Source organism: Rhinolophus hipposideros (genome assembly GCF_964194185.1).
Source record: "Rhinolophus hipposideros genome assembly, chromosome: 20".
Taxonomy (NCBI): Eukaryota; Metazoa; Chordata; class Mammalia; order Chiroptera; family Rhinolophidae; genus Rhinolophus; species Rhinolophus hipposideros.
In genome coordinates this window covers 12809014-12831631 of record NC_138066.1, presented here as the reverse complement: position 1 = coordinate 12831631, position 22618 = coordinate 12809014, and the positions used below count along the sequence as shown (strand labels likewise).

The 22618-nt window shown below is 52.1% G+C and overlaps 1 protein-coding gene across 1 annotated transcript in view; it reads left to right on the top strand.

Moving 5' to 3' along the window:
• Positions 1-1414: 1414 nt before the first annotated feature.
• The window catches only part of SPNS3 (SPNS lysolipid transporter 3, sphingosine-1-phosphate (putative)), a gene marked incomplete at both ends in the record, with an annotated part of 41549 nt that continues 20345 nt past the window's right edge, over positions 1415-22618 (top strand). Inside the window, 8 exons of the mRNA XM_081028473.1 lie at positions 1415-1625; positions 5092-5157; positions 9970-10106; positions 10654-10805; positions 11531-11597; positions 12299-12447; positions 13274-13426; positions 18370-18559. Of these exons, the coding sequence (XP_080884599.1) occupies positions 1415-1625; positions 5092-5157; positions 9970-10106; positions 10654-10805; positions 11531-11597; positions 12299-12447; positions 13274-13426; positions 18370-18559 (1125 nt within the window). The remainder of the gene's footprint in view (positions 1626-5091; positions 5158-9969; positions 10107-10653; positions 10806-11530; positions 11598-12298; positions 12448-13273; positions 13427-18369; positions 18560-22618) is intronic.

Genomic DNA, 22618 nt, shown 5'->3' with positions numbered 1-22618 from the left:
TAAGTAAACTGTGATGCATCTAAACAATGGAATATTATTCAGTGCTAAAAAGAAATGAGCTATCAAGCCATGAAAAGACAAGGAGAAACTGAAATGTATATGACAAGTGAAAGAAGCCAATCTGAAAGGGTTACATACTGTCGGATTCTAACTATATGACGTTCTAGAAAAGGCAAAACTATGGAGACAGTCAAATGATCAGGAGTGGGGGGGAGGGAGGGACAAGTAGGCTGAATATGGAGGATTTTTAGGGCAGTGAAACTACTCTGTATGACATTGCAAAGGTGAATAAACGTCGTACATTTGTCCAGACCCATAGAATGTACAAAACCAAGTGTGAACCCTAGTGTAAACTACGGACTTTGTGTGGTAATGGTGTGTGCATATAAGTTCATCAGTTGTAACACAGGTCCCACTCTGGTGGGGCGTGCTGACAGTGAGGGAAGCTGTGCATGTTGGGTCAGGAGGTATATGGGAAACTTCTGAACCTTCTGCTCAATTTTTCTGTGAACCTAAAACCGCTCTAAAAAATAAAGTCTGTTTAGAAAGTCGTGTCCCTCAATTTGTTTTTGTTTGATGTTTCGTCATGGTTAGATTTGGGTCATGCATTCCTGGTGGGAGTCCTGCCGGGCAATGTTGTATCCTGCTCATGGCCGCATGTGGAGACACACAATGCCCAGTGCCCCTCATCGGTGATGTTATTTTAATCCTTTGGTCAAGATGTTGCCTGATTCTTCTTCTGTATAGTTACCCTTCCCCTCCCTTGCTATTAATAAACAATCTGTAAAGAGACACTTCAAGACCATGCCGATATCTTGCCCTTCATCAGAAATTTGCCCTGAGATTTTTTTATCTACTGATGAGTTTTGCCCAGAGGCTGTCTTCCTGTAGGCAGCCTCTCTGCCATCTTTGTTTCTCCACAGGGGGTATTCGACAGGAGCAGGTGTTGCCTTCATTTCCAGTCCAGTCCAGTGATGCTCTTCTGGCCAACACCCAACCTTCCCGATTTGACCTGGGTTCCAGTCCCTCTCGTGTGGACAGCCAGATCCTCTCACAGTAAGCAGGACTCTGGGAGACCCATCTCATTTCCTATTCCGAGAAGCTTCTCTTCCTCACAGAAACCAGCACAGTCGCAGGCTCGATCAAGGGGCTCATAGTGTCTAGTCACCTCGGGTTGAGGGGGCAGGAGCCCTCTTCCCCTCTGGCAGGCCTTGGAGGCTGGGGATGGTGAAATCTCACCAGCGAGTCTGCGGTGGGCTCAGCAGGAACCTGTGATAAGATGCTCAGCAGTTAGGGCAACTGCTTTGAGGTTGGGAGGCTCGGAGCCCACAGGAAGTGACTGGGTGCAGAGCTGCTGGGTCTTCGCTGCCATACCCCTCCCAGACGGGAGCTGCAGGCTGACAAGGTCGGGGGCATGTCCGTGGAGAGCCGGGACCCTGCGCCAGAGGGGCCTCAGGGCTGGCCCCTGGGGTCAGGTGGGCACTCTGGGAACTCAGGCTCAGGTCAGTGCCCCTCTCCCACCACGCCCGCCCCCTGGAACCTGCCCCGCTGGAGAGCTTACGTGGCTGCTGCTGTGCTTTGCTACATCAACCTCCTGAACTACATGAATTGGTTCATCATTGCAGGTGAGGAAGGGGCAGGCATTGGGCAGCCCCTACTCATCAACCCCCTGGCTGCCTGGCCACCAGCCAGCACTGCGTAGCCATGGGGGCCTTCTGACCAGCTCTCTTTCTGCTTGTGGAGCATGTCCCTGATGCCCTCGTGCCTGAATGCGGGAGGAGCAATTCGGTTCCCAGTCCAGCCCTAAACTAAGAGTGTGCACACAGGTGTGGGAGCGCTATGGTGGGCGGGTGTGAGGACAGCAGGGAGGACTGGGCCTTCAGGCAAAGGCCTGGGGTTTCAGGGTGGGACCCAGAAGTGAGCTTGTGGAGGACAGGGCAGCCTGGCCCAGCTCCCAAGCAAGAAGTAGCTTGCTCGGTGTTTCTGGGACCGCAGGCTGCATGCAAACCTTGCACATTCTTCCTTCCTTCCTGTAGGCCCCAGGGCTCAACCTGCTCTGTCTTCTTGTCACTCATTCATTCATTCATTCATTCAAGATTCAACCTTCTTTTCTCTCGTTATCACTGATTCATTCAAGATCGACTGAGCCCTGAATATAGGCAGTACCCTCTGGGGGGGCCTTGGGAACCCAGGGGAGGGGATGTCAGTCTTGTAGCTCCTGAACTCGGGAGTGACCATCTCATTGAGCAGAGGGAGAAGCTCATTAGTAAGACTCCGAAGGCAACGGAATGCAGCCAGATGAGGGAGGTACCAACTGGCCTGGGGAGTTCAGAGGGGGCACCTGTACCTGCTGGGCGTCCCTGAGGCCAGGACATTGAATCATCAGCTACCAGCTTGGCACACCAGAGAGCAGCTGTGGAATGTGTGGGACTCAGAGGTTGCAGACGGCCCAGCCCCCCTCAAAGTCCTCAAAGTGTCTATCTTTGAGGAGCTCTGAGGGACACAGAACACATGTATGAGACGCTCTAATACAGGATAGAGTGGAGTGAACATCCGCTGAGCAGTCCCAGAACCAATGACTGAGGGTTCTGGTAGAATTCACAGAAGAGGGGGTATCTGGTTTGGATCTTGAAGGCTGAGAACATTGGCAAGGTGGGGAATGGGGGTGAGGCGAGGGCATTCAGAGAGCGGGGTCAGCATGAGCTAGGGCACGTGGGGCAAAAGTGCATGCTCTAATCTGGTATGGTGAGGCGGGAGAAAGCACAGCATCATTCTCAAAGGGGGTTTGGGGCCAGATCGTGGGCTTCTTGGGTGTCAGGCTAGGAGCTTGGACTTTCTGCTGAAGCCATGCGGAGCCATGGAAAATGTTTTTAAGTTGGGGAACTATAATCAGATTGGAGGCCCTGATGGAGGCAAAGCGTAATAGAGAGATCAGTTAGAGGCTAGTGCAATGCATTAGGCCAAAGCTCATGGGTCCTGAGCTGGAGTGTGGGATGCGGGCACGAAGAAGGGATGGGCAGGTCGCAGACGGTCATGCGGACAGAGCTCTTTGAGCCCCACAGGCCGGGGTGCCTGTTCTCGCCTCCACTTTGGTTCGGCCGTTAGACCCTGCTGCCTGAGGCCCCTTCCCTGTTGGGACTTCCTCTGGCTGTGTGTGAAGCAAGGCTGTTATTGGGATGGAGGAGGCCTAGAGAAGTGAAACCAAGCTGAGAACACAGGCAAGTCTCCTGGCAACTAGAATTCTCCTGTGGGAAGCAGCTCTTTGGGAGGCCAGAGTGACAGCTTCAAGGTAGAAAACGAGGCAGGGCCCAAGCCCCTGGAGCACCACAGGCTGGGAGGAGCCCAGGAACAGACCTAACAAGGGGGTGAGTCCCCATTCCTAAACATGGACGATGAGTGTGATTAGAGAGAATTTTTGTTTAGCTATTTACTTTGCTTATCTGCTTGTCTATTTTTCTCCCCAATGAATATGTCTTATTTGTGTAATTAAAACATATTAAAAGGGAAGGAAGACGTATATGTTGGGGTGCCCGGATGCTGTGGCCAGTTGGGCCCAAAGCAAACATCGAAACAAAAATCTCTTACTTCGTTTCACTTATTCTTTGATTTTTCCTGACCTGCTGGCAAGTCTTGGAAGTGTGGATAGGGGACTTTCTTCCCTACTGTGTGGGCATTTCTGCAGGGCCCCAGGGGGCTTCTGCTCCCTTCTGTGACACTGGGTGGCAGAGCTGGCTCCCTTTGGCTGGGATTGTAGTCCCAGCTCCCATTGCCAGCTGTACAACTGTGGCTGGCTGGAGCCTCTGTTTTCTCATCTGTATAATGGGGACAATGATAGACCCCCCCCCCCTACTTCTTAGGGAAATAGCTGCTAATGTCCAGCTCAGGGCCTTGCTCTCAGCTATCTCATAATTCAATGACAATGATGATGGTTCTTTTGAATAATGATGAGGCCAGAACTGTATAGCTCAGATACGCAGGTGCCTCACACCCTGATTAACGCTTCTGAAATACACCAAGGGGCTGAAGGAATTTCAGGGAACAGAGCCTGCTGTCTGGGGGCCTGCTTCCTCTCTCTGCATTAGGCTGAGTGCCCACTGTACGTTGCTTATGGCTTCGCAAGATCTGGGAGGGGCTTCAGAGACCTAGCTGGTGAGGAACAAGAGCCTGCCCCTCTCAGGGAGGTGGGACGAAGGTCAGCACTATGTGGGACCTGTCTCTGAAACTCTCATGTGCACTCTCATGTCTGTATGCTCACGCCTCGGGAAGAACATGTTCGTGTGTGCACGTGTGCATGCCAGGACACATATGCCTTTGCATGTGAATGCTCATGCGTGCCTGAATATCTGGAGTTTGCCCATGAGCGAAGACACTGTGTTGCAGAATCCCGGGGTCTTCCATTTACCCTGTAGTCTAAGTGAATGGCTGTGCTCTGTGCAGCAACAGGGAGCTGCCAGTCACTTTGATTATGATGTGAAGGGCAGCCCCGAACATAAGCATACGCGTGCCTGCCTGTGGGTGTGTCTTTATGTGTATATCTCAGTGTATACGTGTGTGTATGTCCGGGTGTATGAGGCTGGGCTTACACCCCTGTGAATGCAGTCTCCTGTGTGTGCTCGTATGTATATCTGTGCCTCTGTGAGTATATTTCTCTAGGCATTCCTGTCTGTCTGTATATATGTGGATCTACGTGTGTGTGTGCGCGCATGACGATGTCTGCCTGGGAGTGTATGCTGTGTATGAATGTGTGTACCTAAGTCGGTGCCTTTGGGGTGTGTGTTTCTGCGTGAGTTTCATGAGTATTTCTCTGTGTGCCTGCTGCCCATCAGAGAGAAAGAGAGAGAGAGAGAGAGAGAGAGAGAGAGAGAGAGAGAGAGAGAGAGAGACAGAGACAGAGAGAGAGAGAGAGAGAGAGAGAGAGAGAGAGAGAGAGAGAGAGATTGTATATGTGTGGGGGAGTGGGGGAGAAAAGCGTGGGCCCGGTGCCACGCCCTATGCTGTGCTCTTCAGCTGTGGCCCAGTCCCAAATGAGGGGGTAGTTGTTTTTACAGTGAGCTACTTCCCATTTCCTGAGTGCTGTCTGTCTGTCCACAGGAGTGCTGCTGGATGTACAGAAGTTTTTTCAGATAAGTGACAGCCATGCTGGTTTGCTTCAGACAGGTAAGGAGCAAGTCCCAGGCCTGGAACTGGGGCCCCGAGCTCATGCTGGTGTGGGGTCTTTTGGTGGATCCCGTTCTGTGACCAGCTTTAGCTGCTGGGCAATGGGGCCAGACTGAGCCCCACTAAGTCCCCTGGCAGAGGAAGGGGCACTGAGGATGGTGGCGGTGGGTGGGAGGGACAGTCTGGGTAGGAGAAGGAGATGACATGGGCTGAGACCTCGTGCTTGGACAGCCCCTTCCGGTTTGAGTGTGCATGCTGCGGACAGAGCAGAAGGAGCTGGGGCTGGAAAGGTCTCCTAAGCTTCCGATCATGACTGTGGAGTTGGTCCCTCACCACTTTACATTTGTTGAGCTCATCTGGGTACTAGAAATTGGATGGGGTTGAGAAAACCTGATGCCGGTTTTCTTCTTGTGCCGATTTTTCTTGGACTTGAAAACTCTGACTGCCAGGACACAGACAGACAGAGATACCTGCCCCCCAACATGGGATCAGGTGGGGTCTGGGCCCACACGGGCCTACAGTCCAGCAGTGGGGAGCAGTCACATGTCCTATTACAAGGGGGTCATGAGGCACAGACTTTCCCCCCATGGGTGCCTGGATGGTGACACACAAGCACATACACGCACACCCATATGTGTGCACACACTACCACAACACAGAATACACGTGTGAGCACACACCTGGCCAGTATCTAGCACATGTGTGGCACCTCCTCCTAATAGTCCACTATCTCAACACTTTAGAACAAGGCCCTCGAACTGGGGGTAAGGGGACCCCAGCGGAGACATAAAAACTTTCCAGGAGCTAGATGAGCAGAGCTTTGAGAGAACCCATTTGAGAGATCCTCAAGCCAGTGTGTTTCTTTCCTAAAATGTATCTGCCTGAGAAAGGCCTCTAGTTCTCCTTTCTTACCTCCCTTTTAACATCACGCATGTACCATTATAAGCAGGGAAGTACACCTCTCCCCTATACTGAGTTTTACTATGGTACATCGCCCTGTGGTGTAAAAACCTCCAGGGTGCCAGACAGAGGGACCCCTTGTGGATGCGTGGCTTTAGCTGGGGACTCCCTGGGAGCAGAGCAGACAAGAGTGTCCGTAGAAATCCAGTGGGGATATTTGTTTCCAGGACACAAACCCATGGCAAGGCGCCAACCCTTATCTAGCTGTCCCCTGGGGTGTGACAGTCTGATATGTATCTACGATTTAGAATGGGTGTCAGCACATTTATATCCATGATTTAATAAGCCAATATTTTAATGTCTTTCTTAAAGACAACCAGTCTGATTTGTCTGATTGATTTGGCCAATAAGGACTGGATTTGCTTATTAGACTCTATGGCGGGCATTTCCCGTAAACTGAATATATTCCATCTGCAGCCCCAAGAGAAATCACATTCTTTGTAACTATTTAAATTTATGATAAAAATGTCATCTGAAAATGCATGAAGGGGTGCATAGTTCTATAAACTTCTTTAAGAAGCATCAAGCTAAAGAGTTAGCAGAGCCCTACTTTTAGACCATGGGTCTTCCACTTGCTCCTCTCCGGGCTGAGGCCAACTGCTGGGGCTGCTCTTCCAGTCATAACTGTAGCCAACGTGAAACCATCTCCATTCAATGCCCACAACCTTCTAGATAAAACAGATAATGGTAGTTGAGTCAACATTTTCCTTCCCTGGGTGAACCTGATTATTACTACAAGGTGCCTGATTCGTGAGTGCCATGGACAAAGGAGTTTGTGTGTCTGAAACCAGAGCCCGGGTCTTGTGCTACCTGCGCCGCTCAGCCGATAGACCCACACAGGAGTTGTTGGGTCATCGAATGAGCGTTTATTATCAGAGCACTGGTGGTCTGCGAAGGCAGCGGTGAACGCCTCCAAAAACTGCCTTCACGTTCTCAGACCTGAGAAAATCTGGGCGTTTCTCTAAAGGTACGTAAAGGTTCCGGGGGTCTGCACGAAGCCTTCCCTCTGGCAATGTGGCTCTTTGGTGGCATCAGCAATCCAGGAACAATGATGGGAGTAGCCTGGAAAGAATGCTAGACCATTGATCTTGTGATCAATAAGCCTAAGGTATTGATCATAAGTTTCAGGGTCATTTTTTAAAACAGAGAACTGGGTGGGACGGGTCATTCCGAACTCAAGCCGGCAGGGCGATGATATATTATTAAGCTATAGGCCAAGGAAAGGTGAGGCCTGGATGTTGTGAACCAGGCCCTGCTTCATGTACGGGAGAGGGAAGCGGGGTAGGGTGGTGGGAAGGGTGAGGGGAGATTTCGAACATGTATATGTGTATGTGTGAGCGTGTTGTGGGGATGTGTGTGGGAGTGTGTGGTTTTGGGAGTGGGTAAAGGGAAGGGTCATCTCTGGAGAAGCAGCCCAAAAGGTGTGTGGGAAGGGCAGTGGAGCTGAAGGCCTGATGACCGGGCTTGTCTCTGGTGACCTCAGGTGAGTCTTTTCACCTTCCTGAGCCACAATGCAACGGCCCAAGGACCCACCCTACTCTCTGTCCACAGGGCTGCAGAATGGAGGAAACTGATGACTAAGAGAGGGCTTGGTCAAGCTATAAAAATGAGATAGAGGATGGGTGGGGAGGAAGCAGTGGTTAGGACCCCACCCTTCACCCCAATGGGAGAGAGGCTTCTGGTGTTAGTTAATTGATTAATAATAACATTTAAAACTAACACTGATGTGGTCCTTATCACATGCCAGGCATGTGATTCTAAGTGCTTTATAATATTAACTCACTTAATCTTCACGGCAATCCCATGAGTCAGGTATTATTATTATTATTATTATTATTATTATTATTGTTATTATGCCCATTTTAAGAATGCCGAACCTGAGGCTCAGACTGGCTTTGGGGCTTGCTGAAAGTCGCACAGCTGATGAGTGACAGAGCTGGGATTCAAATCCAGGAAGCTGCCTAGAGTCCTTCTCTTCGCTCCATGCTCCTTAATTACTCCCACCTTGTCACAGAAATATGAATTTGGAGATGCTAGGAAGGAAGGAAGGAGTGCCTGCTTTCCCCTGGAGGGCAGGTCTCTCTATACCAGGACGTCTGCTGGTTTAAAGTGTTTATGTCCTGTAATCTCATAAAAATATTGGAAGGGTTGGGAAAATATTTTTTATAACCTTTGGGTTAAAAAGGTGTGCATTAACAAGACACGAAACAACCTCCCTAGAGGAAGATTATAAACTTGACTACATCAAGGCTAAACTCTTCCATGATGGTGATTGAAACTGTAAATGCAATTAGTAATAATGATAGGTAACATTTATTAGGCATTTACATAAAGCGAGTCACTGCTGTTCATATGCTTTAGTTTATTTAGTCTTATGAGGCAAGTACTGTTAGTGTCTCATTGTATAGTTGAGGAAAGGAGACTGGGAGAGTTAAGGAATTTGCCCCCCACCCCCACCCCGGTCACAGTCAGGAAGCTGATGGAGTCAGGATGTGAGCCCAGGTAGGTAGTTTAGTCTCAGAATTTACATTTCAAAATTTTAAAACAAAGCTAAAAGACTGGGAGAAATTATTTCCACATAACAAAGGGCCCAGTAGAAAAATGGGCAGAGGATGTTCAGTTTCACTGGGACTCGGACGACGCAGATTAAAACATGAGCGAGATGCCGATGGTCTTTCCTCAACCATTGGATGAACAAAAATAAAGTGATCGATCCTCTCAAGTGTCACAAGGGTACTGGCAGGTGCTTCTATGCAAGTGTAAATCGATACAGCCTTTTTGGAGGCCTATTTTGGCAGTAGCTATTACAATTACAAATGCTATTGACACCAAAGACCATTCTCTGTGGAGTATTAGGTCGAACCACATTAAAGTGTCATTTTCGTAGGTCAAAACTGGCCTCAGTTCCTCAATTGCATGGGGCTCAACCCTATACTAGAGGAGTGGGAGGGGCTGGAACCTGAGCTGGGATGAATTGGCCAGTCACTGAGCTCAGGAAATGTCAATCAGCTGTGCTCCACGAATGGAGACCCAGGCAGTGGGTGGGGCGCTCCAAAACCTAAAGCCCTTGGATGGTGGGACATGGAGGGAAGGGTCCAGATCTTCCCTTGGTCACCTGCAGACTCAGAGCAGCTGACACATCCTCCTCCTGGAGTGAAGCAGATTTATTTAAGGAACAGAAACAGTGAGGGGACCTACCCCTGTGGTAGTCATGCGAAAGCGTGGCAAGTTGCTTTGTCTTCACAGAAAAGCAAACAGAATCATGAATCCAGTCGTCACTGCCTAAGAGTTTACTTTTTTAAATGGCACACCTACAACTGACAGTGTCGGGGGGAATGTTTTACGTACTTAGGAAAACCAACGCTTTTCCAGCCTCCAGGAATCCCTATTTTCGTTCTAAACTGTGCTCTTCTGCGCAGAGCAGACCCAGGGCAGCTCCCATACGTCCTGCCATTTCCCAACCTCAGCAAAAGCAGACCAGTCCCAGCGTCAGGCTCAAAGAGGGCAGGCGTTCTCGTGAAGATAGGGTACAGGTGTGCACTGAACACTGGCAGCTCCGTGCCAGGCTCCCGGTTCCGTGCTATCTGACCTTCATACAGCCTGGGGGTGGGTGGAGTTAGGAAGCCGAGGCAGTCCAGTGAGAAAGTAGCAGAGCTGGTATTTGAGCCGGGGCCCAGCCCCCAGACTCTGGGCGATGGGCTCTGTGCAAGGAGGGGTTGGGGCTTCCCCATATCTTTTCCTCCTCTGGGCCTTGACCCTCTGCCAAGGTGCCCTTCTGTGGGCCTGCTGGGCCCATCTGCCCACCTGCCATTGTGAGGAGATGCACACTTCCCCTTTGCATGTCTCCTCCAGCCTTCATCGGCTGCCTGCTGCTGTCTGCACCCGTGTTTGGCTACCTGGGCGACCGACACAGCCGCAAAGCCACGCTGAGCTTTGGGATCCTGCTCTGGTCAGGAGCAGGCCTCTCCAGCTCCTTCATCTCCCCCCAGGTAGTTGCTCTTATCTCTGAACAGACCCCTGGGACCTTCCCCCACCGGCTTCCTCCTTGGAGCCAGTCCCTTCAGAGCTGGGGGGGTGGTGGGCTGCTTCTGCTCCATCCCCTGCTCCAGGCTGGTGGGGGATTGCCTTCCGGGGCTGAAAGACTCCCGTTAGACTTTCTTAACAGAAGCCTTCCTCTCTTGCACCTCCTGCTGCTGCCAGTGGCTTCATTTCCGCTGATTGTGCTGGGGGTGGGGGTGGGATGGGGTAACGGCTACTGTGAGGGGACTGACCTGGTGAATAAAAGCCATGCCTAGGAAAAGGGCATCTCTCGGCTTGGGGATCAGGCGGCCGCTGAAGGCGCCAGCAGGGGGCACCCGTGTGATTTGGGGAAACTGGGCTGGAAGGATAGCAAAGTACCTGTAGCTAGCTAGATCCCCTCTTCCTCTCCTGGGGACAAGTGTCACCAGGTGCCTTGGGCCCCTCTGACAAATCCTTGAGTCCCCTGCCTGTGGGTGATTTCTGGAACTCACCCGGTCCTTGTGCCTGTTTGCCCAGTATTCCTGGCTCTTCTTCCTGTCCCGGGGAGTCGTGGGCACTGGCACCGCCAGCTACTCCACCATCGCACCCACCATCCTGGGCGACCTCTTCGTGAAGGACCAGCGGACCCGAGTGTTGGCCATCTTCTACATCTTTATTCCTGTTGGAAGGTTGGTATCACCCTGGATCTACTTCCCCAGGGGGTAAACTGAGGCCCAAAGGAGTCAGAACAGTGGCTGGGCTCGGGGGGAGACATCAAGCCCAGAAGGATATGGATCCCAACTCTACTCTTTCCTTACTGGGTCACTCTCCCTCTCGTAGCCTCAGTTTCCCCATCTGTAAATGGGGCCAATAACACCGATGGGCTGTGGTGAGGTTTAAAGAGAATAAAGATGCTCCCTCCATGCGAGTAGGAAGTAGACCCCATGAATTGCTCCTGGAGTCACAGGGCAGGGGCTGCTGCCTTCTGACCTTCCATGTGGCCTGCTCAGGGCGGGGCAGCTCTGGGGAGTGACGCAGGGAAGTGTATTAGGGCTGGGCAGTGTACCCCACAGCACGGTAGGACACAGTGGGATTTGTAGTTAGAGCCTTGAACTCTGACCCAGGTTTCCTGAAATCACCTGACTCAGGCAGGGCTGAGCTTTGGGCAAGGGGGGAGGTCCTCATAAAGAGAGACAGTGGGGCTGGGGGTGGGCCAGGAGCCAGAGGTTACCGGTGACTTGACCAAGGGCAGTGGACATCTGGGCGTCACGTGGCTCAGTTTTCCCAGTGACAGAGGTATGAGCTGCAGAGAGCCAAGTCGCTGTGCTGGGGGCATCCTGGCTCAGGCTGGCCTGGGATCCTTGGGCCCACCACCCTGCTTTCATTGCCTATTCCCCTTGCCCTTCTGTTGCAGTGGTCTGGGCTACGTGCTGGGGTCGGCTGTGAAGGAGCTGACTGGGAACTGGCGTTGGGCCCTCCGAGTGAGTCCAGTTTCCTTTTCTTCCCTCTGCTTTCCCCTGGGCCGGTAGGGACTTTCCAGCCTCCAGTGGCCTTAGCCACTTGGCACAGTAACCAGTGCCATGGGGGGTGCTCAGAGGTCGGCAGCTTCAGCCATTTGGGACCTCGTCCAGAACATGGACTATGGAAGTCGTGGCCCTGGGTTCAAATCCTGACTGCTCGGTTTGCTAGCTCTGTGACCTGAAGCAAGTCACCTCCTTGTTAGGAGACTCACATTGCCTAGCTGTAAAATGGGGGAGTACATGCTGCCTTATGGAATCCTGAGGATGAATGAGACAAGGGATAGGCAAGACCTGCATGGCAGATGGAGGCATGGGCTGGGAAAAGGGGCAGTGCGTCCTCAGTACTCAGGGCCCATGTGTCAGGGTTCGGTTCTCAGCTATGGTAACCTCATTGATCCAATAGGGTAGTGTCTGTACTGAACAGATACATATTAAATCAATTCCTCAGGGGACCCCACTCCCCAGAGAGGCTGTACTCTCATGGGTGAGAAACTGGTATGTCAGGCTCTGTATAACCAGTGCCCAGGAAATGAGCTGCCCTCCCTCACCCCCTGGTGCACAGAGAGCCCCAAGTGCCTGGACCACAGAGTTCAGTCACCCCCAGGATCTCCTGGGTGGCAGGAGCATGTGGCCCTGAGCTTCTCGGGCCCTCTTGTTCCCAGATAATGCCCTGCCTGGAAGCCGTGGCTTTGGTCTTGCTTATCTTGCTGGTTCCAGACCCGCCTCGGGGAGCTGCTGAGAAGCAGGGGAAGTTGGCCATGGGGGGCCTAAGAAGCAGCTGGTATGAGGACGTCAGATACCTGGGGAGAAAGTGAGTGTCCCTGCTCTTCCCTGCTTGTCACTGAAAACCCCACTGTTTGCCTTAGTATCACTGACTGCCCTCTCTGCCTCCAGGGAGCCCTCCATGACTGTCCAATGTTCACAGCCCTCTTTCTCCTCTGAGCTCCCACTCGCCAACTAAGATGTCCCTCTCTCCCAAGGAGGCCCCCTTCTCCTGGCGATGTGACAGAATATGGGCTAGGAGGGAGGGAAGGAGGGAGGGAAGGAGGCAGCATGAGCTCCAGTCTTGGCTCTGCCACTGCCTTATCCCTGAGTGACCTGAGACTTGGAGCCTCACTTCCCTTGTTCATTTAATGGACATGATTCTCCAGGCTTACCTGCTTCTCAGGGTTGGTGGGAGGATGCCGGGAGTTGATCACTCACCTCTCTGAGCCTCATGGGAGAGCATCCATCTTCTGTTCCAGGCATGGTTGAGGAGGCAGACAGGAGTCATCTGTACTCCCAGGCCTCACTGAAATGTGTGGCACAGACAGAAACCAATTGTCTTTGTTACAGAGCTATGGGACCAGTGGAGGGCACTCAGAGGAAGGTGGGGGCAGCAGGGGCAGCTTCCTGGGGAATGTGATGTTGGATGTGGGCCTTTTAGGATGGGGAGAATTGGTCCTGCAAAGAAGAGGGAGGAAGGCAAAGCATGAGCAAAAGTATAGAGGTGGGGTGTGCAGGTTTCTTAGGGAATGTCAGGGAGCCCACCTGAGTGCCCAGGTAAGCTAAGTGCCCAGGAGATGGGGGAAGGGAGCAGACAGGCCCCTGCAGTCCCAGCCCTTTCCCGGCTTCAGCCAGGGCACTTTCTCTTGCAGCCGGAGTTTTGTGTGGTCGACCCTTGGAGTGACAGCCCTGGCCTTTGTGACTGGAGCTCTGGGCTTCTGGGCCCCCAAGTTTCTGTTCGAGGCCCGTGTGGTGCATGGGCTGCAGCTTCCCTGCTTCCGGCAGCCATGTAACAGTGACGACAGGTGAGGGGCCTCTGGGAGCCCTTGGCAACTGGCCCAGGTCAGAGGGCTCTTGGTGGGGAAGCCATCAGGAGGTTCTGAGCCCCCAAAATCAGTTTTTCTGGGCACATGGTGTTTTGTGAAAACCCCAGAGCTTGGGACCCAGCTGGCAGGCAGGAGGCTGGTTCCAGCTCTAGCTGAGCTCCTGCTGCCTTGGCTTGCCAAGAGCAGCTCCCTTGTCCTCTCTGGGCTGCTGGGGTGGGGGGTGGGGGTCCAGAAGGAACTTGGGAGTGGGGGTGAGTGATGGGACTCTCAGGAAACTTTCCTTCAGAGGGACCCATAGTGTGAGGTCATCCCACTTTACAGATGGCAAGTTGAGGCACGGGGAGGCCTCATCACTTACCTGGCTTAGGGATTTCACCCAAGTATTCATTTATTCTCTACCTCATTTCAGGTGCTGAGAGTCTGGGAAAGCTGCTGGGAGGGGTGGAGAGCAAAAGCCATACAGGCACTCTGCCCTCAGGGCAAGCCCTCCCCACTCTCCGTGCCCCTCACCCCATTCTCCAGGGACTCACTGTCCTGATGGAGAGGACACACCTCAACCCTTTCTTACTTGCTTTCTTCTCCTCCTGGAAACCCTCAATCCTAGTTTCCTCCTTCTCTAGGATTGATGCTTTTCAGGCTCCTGCGGTCTCCTCCTCCTCCTCCCTGCCCCTACCCCATGGGCTCTTCAGAGTTCCTCAGGGCTCTGAGCTCTCCCCTGAAGCTCCACGTTCCCTGAGCTTCGGTGAGTGAAGTCTCTGATGGCAGCACATCTACCTCCTTCTCCCTCAGTCCTAGATACCCAGCGAGAGCTTTATATTGTTTCCAGAATGTTACATGCCCTCTCACTTTTCTGTACCTTTGCCTAAGCTATGCTCAATGCCTGTAGCCGCCTTCCCTTGTCTCGTTACTTCATAAGCTTTAACTTTATTTCAGGCCCTAAGCTAATATTTTACATGAAAAACCCTCTGAGGTTTTATAATAATTAACCCTATCATTCCTGTATTACAAACGAGGAGATGGAAGATCAGAGAGGTTAGGTGACGTGTCCAAGATCACACAGCGAACAAGTAGTACATCCAGGATTCAGACTCATCTGACTCCAAAGCTGGTGCTCTTAATCTCCAGGTCCTGTTGCCTCTGGAGACTGCCTATGATTGTTAATTGACATGAATAGCTCTCCATCTCCTGGGAGTGGCTCCCTGGCACACACACCGTGGGTGCTCAGCTCAGGGAAAGCATCCAGTGAGTGAATGAATTAAGGCCTCGAATGAGACTGCCATGTTTGTCTTGGTGCCCCTGCTAGATTATTATCTCCCTGGCGGCAAAGACTGAGTCCTAAAAGCCCCACAGCAGCTTAAAAAGTGAGGGGAAAAACAGGACGCGATTCCACCTCAGATACTAACTGGCTGTGTATTCCTGGGCAAGTCACGTCCTCTTTTGTCAGCTTCAGCCTCTTCCTCTAACTCTGCATCTTCACAGAACCTGCAGGAGAAACTGACATGATCATTTGTAATTGCATCCGAGGGCTGATATAACAATTTACCACACATGTGGCAGCTTAAAACAACAGAAATTTATTTTCTCCTAGTTCTGGAGACCAGAAGTCCAAAGTGGTTTCACTGGGCCAAAATCAAGTTCAGCAGTCCTTCCACACTCCTTCCTGAGGCTCTGAGAGAGAAACCTTTCTTGCCTCTTGCAGTTTCTGGTGGCTGCTGGTATTCCTTGGCTTGTGGATGTGTCCCTCCAGGTTATATATCCACAGACACATGGCTTCTCTCCTTCTGTCTCAAAATCTCCCTCCGTTTCCCTCTTCTAAGGACACTTGTGATTGCATTTAGGACCCACTGAGTAATGGAGGATAATGTCCCCATCTCAAGATCCTTAATGTAATCACATTTTGCCATATCAGGTAACATTCACAGGTTCCAGAGATTAGAACATAGACATCGTAGGGGGCCATTATTCAGCCTATCACAGAGCGGGTAAAAAGTCTCCATGCTGAGGTCTGCACAGACCTCAGCTATTCATACACCCTCCGTGGTTAGAATAAGCCCCAGGATAAGCGTGGGTTAGGGGCAGGAAGCTGCAGGATACAGGATTCCAGCTTGGCCAGAGGGAGAACTTCCAATACTCAGAGCTGGCCAGATGGAAGGGGCTGTATGGAGGTAGTGAGCTTTCCCCACTTGGGGGTATGTAGTAGGAGTTGGACAGCTGCTTGCCACCTTTGTGCAGAGAATTGGCATAGAACTTGCAGGGCTTTAAAGACCCTCTTGGCTTTGAGAGTCTGATTCTGGGCGGGCTTTGTGGGGGTGGGAGGACTTGGTGGCTGGGTGTGTCCTCTGGCCACACCTTCTGCTTAGAGAGGCTGAGGGGAGGTCTGGCCTGTCTACACTGCCTGTCTGAATAATCAATCCTAAGTCTCACAGAGATCTCAAGATCCTGCCAAGGCCAGCTCAGACAAGGGCTAAGAAGTGGATAACATTCTTCCGGGATTCAGGGTCAGTTGACTTGGCTAAGCTGGAGGCTTGCGCAGCTTGGAAGGCTGGAAAGGTTCAGTGAGCACCTTTAAGCTGCCTAAGGACACACATACTTCATCTGGTAGGCAGAGGGCCAGGAGGCCCTAGCTCTGCCCATGAGGGGCTGTGTGACCCCAGGCAAGCTCCTGCCCTCTCTGGGCTCTATACTCTATTCTATAAACCAAGGATGTGGGTGTGGGGACAGAGCCAGGAGTGCAGTTTCCAGGCTCTAGGCCTCACATGGAAAGGTGCTGGCTCAGGTAGTAAATGGCCATCAACTGTGATTGGATGGCCATCAGCTGTGGCTAGTTGGCCATCAGCTGTAACCAGTGAGTCATTGGCCACTAATATAACTGCCGTGGCTACGCTAGCAGAAAATGGGGGCTAGCGAGAAAAATGGGGACCAGCAAGAAGATGGTGGCTGAGCTAGCAAGCATGGATTGCAGCTAGCAAGCGCCGAGTGTGGCGGAGTGTGGATTGCGGATTCTGTGGCTCCTGCTTCCTGTGTCTCCAACCCAGCGGCCAACGAGCCTGTAATGAGACGACTCCCCTATCTATGGCTCTGTGGGTGTTCCTTTTTGGCCTCACCACGTTCTGCGTTCTTATGTGGGGAGTGGGACCGGAAACCCCGCAGGCCGCCCCGCATGACAGTGGGGCCGAGGAACAAACCCACTGGTCCTCAGCCTGTGGAATGGACATTTGTGGACATTTCGTAGAAATTGTTTAGAGGAAAGGTATTTTTTGACACTCCATTTGTCAGTAACCATAGTCTTGCATTTGCCGTGTTCTATTTTGGTGGGAGCCACAGAGGTAATAGCAGGGCACCTGGCTTTCCCATGCACTGCTGGAAATGTTTAGGTCTGGAAAGAAATACTGACTAGGTAGAGAAGGTCGGTGGGGGGCAATGGCGCTCAAGGCCAAAGGAGCAGCGTGGCAAGGCAGGGAAGCTGGAAGGTGTAAGGTGAGTTGAGAGAATTCTCAGTCATTTGTGCGGAGTGAGGGAGGGAGAAGAAAGGGCTGTTACACAGGTCAGCAGGGGCCAGTCCCACAGTACTGGCTGGTAGCTTGCCCCGAGGCCAACAGGGGGCCACTGAGGAGCTGGAAAGGTCCTGGTTACATTCGTGTTTTCCAGAGTTCACACTGGTCAGTTTTTGCAGCCCTTTGAGCTCCTTTAATAGGAGGCTTGGGAGAGCAGGATGGACCAGGTGAAGATGTATATGTAAATCCTGCCTCTGTCACTTATTAGCTGGTTAATCTTGACCTTAACCTTCCTCATCTGTCCACCTGGGAATTCTGGGAGGGCTCTATGAGCTCATTTGCTCAACATACATCTCTTATGGTCCAGGCTGCATGCTCCCAGCATAGTCAAGAAAGTAAACCACACCTTGTTTCTATTCTCTAGGAATTCACAGGTAATAGTAATGACCTTGATAGAGACCCAAAAGTGCTATGTGAATCAGCTAAGTGCCAGGGGAAGACATCTCCAAAGGGGAGATATTTGTGATGGGTCTTGAAGGATGAGTAGGAGTTCAGTAGGTGGAAAAACTAGTGAAGGGTGTCCAAATGGAGGGATAAAAGTATGAAATGGGGACAACAACTAGTTTGGGGTAGAGGGGAATGGAGCTGGAAGTTGAGGTCAGCCAGGGTCAGATCATAAAGGCCCGTGTACCCCACAATGAGTTGGCACCAAATCCAGTGGGTGTTTGAGAGCCAGCGGAGAATTTCAGGCAGGGGGTAGGCAGGGGTGTGGTCGACAGCACCTCTGGGGTCTTGCACAGAAGGTTGTTCTGGAGGCACCGGTTTGCAAAGGAGGGGTGTGTAAGAGGGGCGAAGTGCGTGGGTGCAGGAATAGGAGGGAAAGGTAGTGAAGTTAGGAGGGGGTTGCTTGAGAGGTGGTCAAAGACAGAGAGAATAGAAGGAGGGATTCAAGGAAGGAGGGTGTATAAATGCCTAGATAAGAGCCGAGTGTATCATAGGAGCTCAGTAAATAAATGTCCACTTACCTCCATTTACATTAGTACTGGGGGCTAGAAGGCGAGGAGGTTGGGGCCAGAGTGGGACTGCAGAATTGAGATTTCTGAGGGGGACAGTGTAGGGTGGTGAGAGGTTGGGGAAGATCACTAGAGTTGAGGAAGGCTGGGAACTGGGGTGCTGGGTAGATCACCACATGGCCAGTGGCATCCCCAGGATGAAGCAAGGAAGGAGATTGGGGAGGGGAGGGGAGAGGAGGGAGAGTACGTGGGTCCCTCATCAGGTTCCCAAGGACCCAGGAGCACCAGTTAGGAGGGAGGGAAGAGGCCCACAGCCACATTCCTTGTGGGTACCAGATCATGCACAGGGGCGGGTGGCTGGACCCCTATCCTGACCCCACTCGCTGACCAACCCTTCTCTGCTCTTTCCCATAAGCCTGATTTTTGGGGCACTGACTGTTGTGACTGGCATCATTGGAGTTGTCCTGGGGGCAGAGGCTTCAAGGAGGTACAAGAAAGTCAACTCGCGGGCTGAGCCCCTCATCTGTGCCTCCAGCCTGCTTGCCGCAGCCCCCTGCCTCTACCTGGCTCTCATCCTGGCCCCGACCACCCTCCTGGCCTCCTATGTAAGTGAGGGCCCCTTTGGACGTGGGAGTGGGGTGGGGTGGGTAGAAAACTCCTACTTACAGGCTTACACTGTGCCAGGTCTTTATGTACATCCTGTGGAGCACTCCTTTCAGGTGAAGCTTATTGTTCCCATTTTACAGATCAGTAAACTGAGAGTTACACAGGTAGGAAGAGGCAAAACTGGGATTTGAGCCTAAGCCTTTCTGATACTAAAGTGTGTCCTCTGAGCTCCTGATTAATACTTTGATTGGAGATCATGGGACTCACTTATTCCTAGGATGTTGTGAGTCCAAGAAGAAATAGGGTGATTCTTTCCAGGTTACAGATGAGGAAAGTGAGGCTCAGCTTGGCCACAGCCAGGGCAGACACTGCTTTAAAGAGGGCAGCGTGATAGTATCACGTCTTTCAGATCCATATCCCACCCATCCCTTCATGTGCCTCATACTGTGGCTACACCAGGGACAGGTTCCCACTTCTCCCAGCATTTGCCTGCCGAGGGCACCATTCCTTTCTTAGATGCGTCCTGAAATCTTTCTCCTGCAAGACCCAGATCAAAGGCCACCTCCTCCGAAACCCTTTTTGACTACTCTGCTCACCTCAGAATTCACCATTTCCACTTGGGCTTCAGAGCATGTTTGGGTTCCATCAGGCACCATGGCGTATGGGTGGGGCTGTAGACACATATACACACGTGCATATGGGCATCAGGGTCCCTGGGTCCCCAAAGCCCCAATTCTGACTGTGTCATCCAGTTGGAAGGGGTCACTGATTTTGGGAAGATGGCTCCAGCTTAGCCCCAGTCAGATGGGCTCAACCTCCCTTCCCCTCCCCTTCCCCTGTCCCAAGGTTTTGGGGACCCACTGCTGTGGACACAGATTCCCCTGCATGGGTTTGCGGGGTTCCTTGAGCAGACGGAACCCAGAAATCAAATTAATAACAGCTTTATTGTTCTACCAGTTCGGATGGGTCTTCCACCTGTAACCAAATCCCATGGCTTTTCCAGTCACTCTCATGAACTAAAAAGCAAGTCCCAAAATAAAACTTCTATCCAAGCCCAGAAAATTGCATTGGGAAGAGAGGGAGCTCTAGTTGGTTCGGTTCTCCTTGTTCCATCTCTGTCCCTTGTCCCCAGTACCACCCCTCCCCAGAGAGCCTGACCCTTCCAGGGTTGGGCAGGCCAGGAAGGATGACCAGAAAATGGGCGAAGTATTACCTGTGTCTGAAGTTGTTTTTTGCTGACTGGCAATGCCCTCCATGTGACAGATGCCCAGATGTTGGCTGGCTCCTCTTTTACGGACATTTTTTGGGTTTTGGGGGCCCCTGGCCGTGGCTTTTGCATTTTTCAATTCCTTGATGCGGATAACACCGTCCTTTCTGTCCTCTCACATCTTCCCCTCTGCTCCTCTTCTGGGGTTGTACACGCTTGCTGTGTACCTGTGGCTCCCAACAGGCACCCTGTGGGGCTCCCCTCTCATGACCCTCAAGTTATTTCCTCTCTAGTGTCTGTTTCACCCCCTGGATGAACTCAGGAAGTGCAGCTGCCCCCACTCCTGCCTTCTCTCCTCACCTGACACTGTACACTACTCCCTCTGGCACCCCTGCCCTCAGCCTCCCCTTAGGCTTTAGGGGCCATGCTCTCCGAATGCTTCAAGACGCCCTGATGACGCCCTTTATGGACACCCCTCAAGTGGCTCTGGTGCAGGATGGTCAGCATTTCACCAGTGTCCAGCCAGAGAGAACGGCCAGTCTCCTTCCTGGCAGGCATTGTCCTGTGTGTGGGTGGGTCACCTGAGGTCCCTCACTCAGCTTTCTCACTCTTCAAATAAACCCTTCCCAGCCCAAGTCTCCAGACTTCTGTACAAATGAACACAAGATGGTTCCATTTCTCTCTCTAAGCCCTGAGGGTGTGTCTGGTACCTCTCTTAAGTGCCAGACCTGAGGTGCCTCTTACCTGAGTCCTCAGCATTGGTAGGGCTCCTGATGAAATCCCTGGAGAGCAGACAAGTCCTGTGAGCATTCCGTTTTGTACCTGCTCTTATTCGGTCTTTATGACACCCTCATCGGGAAGGGTTTTTTTCATGCCCACTTGATAGATTGGAAAACTGAGTCCCAGAAATAGCGACACAAATAGCACGACTCAAACTCATACTCAGCCCTGCAGACTATAAAGTCTGTGCCCTTTATGCTGCACTGACCCTTGCCACTCCTGTGGGAGAGAAGCAGGCTGCATACACTGGGCACCAATAAATGCTTTAATGCTTATTGGCTGAGGGACCATCAACTCCAGCTAGTGGGGGCTGAAGAGACTTGACCTTGCAGGCAGGCTGAGGCCCTGGGCAGATGGAGGCCTCAGCAGAGGCCTGTTCCTGAATGGGCTGGGGCCACGGACCCCCTGCCAGCTCTGCTTCTGCCACTGTCTTGGTTGGCTCTGGGAGGCAGCTCCTTGGCTGTATTTTGGGGACACAGCTGTGTCCCCTGTCCCACAGCCTGGCACATTTCCAGAGCTGGATGGCTCATCTAGAAATGACATTGCATCTTGGTTGACAAAGCCAGCTGGAGAAACTCTTCTCTAAGCCTGCCCCGGGGGGTGAAGGGCTGAGGGGCAGGAAGGCAGGCAGGGCCAGAATGCATCAATCTTCCAGTGCTGGGAAGCTGCTCCTTCCTGTGGCTCGTGCTTGGCCCTGGCATGATGCCCAGCGATGCTGAGTCCCCGCGGCCAGAACTCCAGCCTTCCAGGAGTGGTACGGTTCCTCTAGACCTCCTGACCAGAACCCCCCATCTCCATGGCTCTGTCTGTGTTTCTGAGGTCCACTCAGGTGTTCTGAGTTGAGAGTCGGGCTCCAGCTCCTTCCCTGCCCCTCCTCCCAACACCACCATAAAACCCTTTATACACTCCAACCTATTCTCTTCTCTCGGTCCCCTCTGTCCTTTCCTGGCTCACGACTTGCCATCTTTCTCCAGGACTGTCCTGGGAGCCACCTTCCTGGCCTCCTCACCTTCGTGCTCACCCACCACAATCCGTTTTCCCCACACTGCCAGAGTGACACCACAGACCTTCCCTGTTCCACAGCCGTGCATGGCTCCGTGTTGCCTCTGGAACTAAGTCAAGCTCATCATCCTGGATTTCAAAGTCCCTCAGGAACTGCCCTGAAACCCTTTGTAGCCTTATCCCCATGTCGTCTTGCCATGCAGGTCCCTTTCTGATTCCCAGGACACGCCCATACTTCCCACATCTGGGTCTTCCCTCTGTTTCCTGTATTCCCACCCCTTCTCCGTATGCCCGAATCCTTCTGGTCCATCAAGGGCTGGCTTGAGCACCATCTCTCCATGGAGCCTTCCCTGATTGCTAGGCCTGACTCTTGCTCCCCATCCTCGATGCTCCTCAACATTGTCTTCTGTGGGTCATGGTTGCTTATGCTCTGACCCCTCTCCCAGCTGGGCCCAGGCTAGTTCCAGTCTTTCTCAGCACCCTAGCCTGAAGCACAGTGTCAGGCATTTGGGGTGGCGTGGGGGTCATCACTGCTTCCTGAGTGAATGGTTAAATGACCAGCTATTTGCATTCATTTATGGACTCAACAAATATTTATTGAGTGCTTATAAAGTAGCATGCTAGCCAAAACGCTGTGGATATAACAACAGATAAAAAATAGACCCAAATATCTCTGTCTTTAGGGAGCTTACATCCTAGTCGGGAGAGACAGACAAAAGGCAAGATACATAAGTAAAGGTACATATTTCAGATGATAATAAATACTTAGAATAAATAGAGTGGAGAAGGGATATAGGGATTATGTGGGGTTGCCGGAGAGGGCTGCAATCTTATGTAATGTAACCAGAGAGGCTTCACCGAGGAGATGGTTGTTGAGTAAAGACCTACAGGAGGTAAAGAAGTGAATTACATGGCTATTTAGGGGAACAGTTTTCCAGGCAGAGGGAACAGCACCTGGAAAGCCCCCGAGGTAGGAGTGTACCTGCTGTGCTTGAGGAACAGCAAGGACACTGTGGTTAGTGTGGAGCGAATGAAGGAAGAGAGGGAAATGAGGCGCCGGATCGTGGAG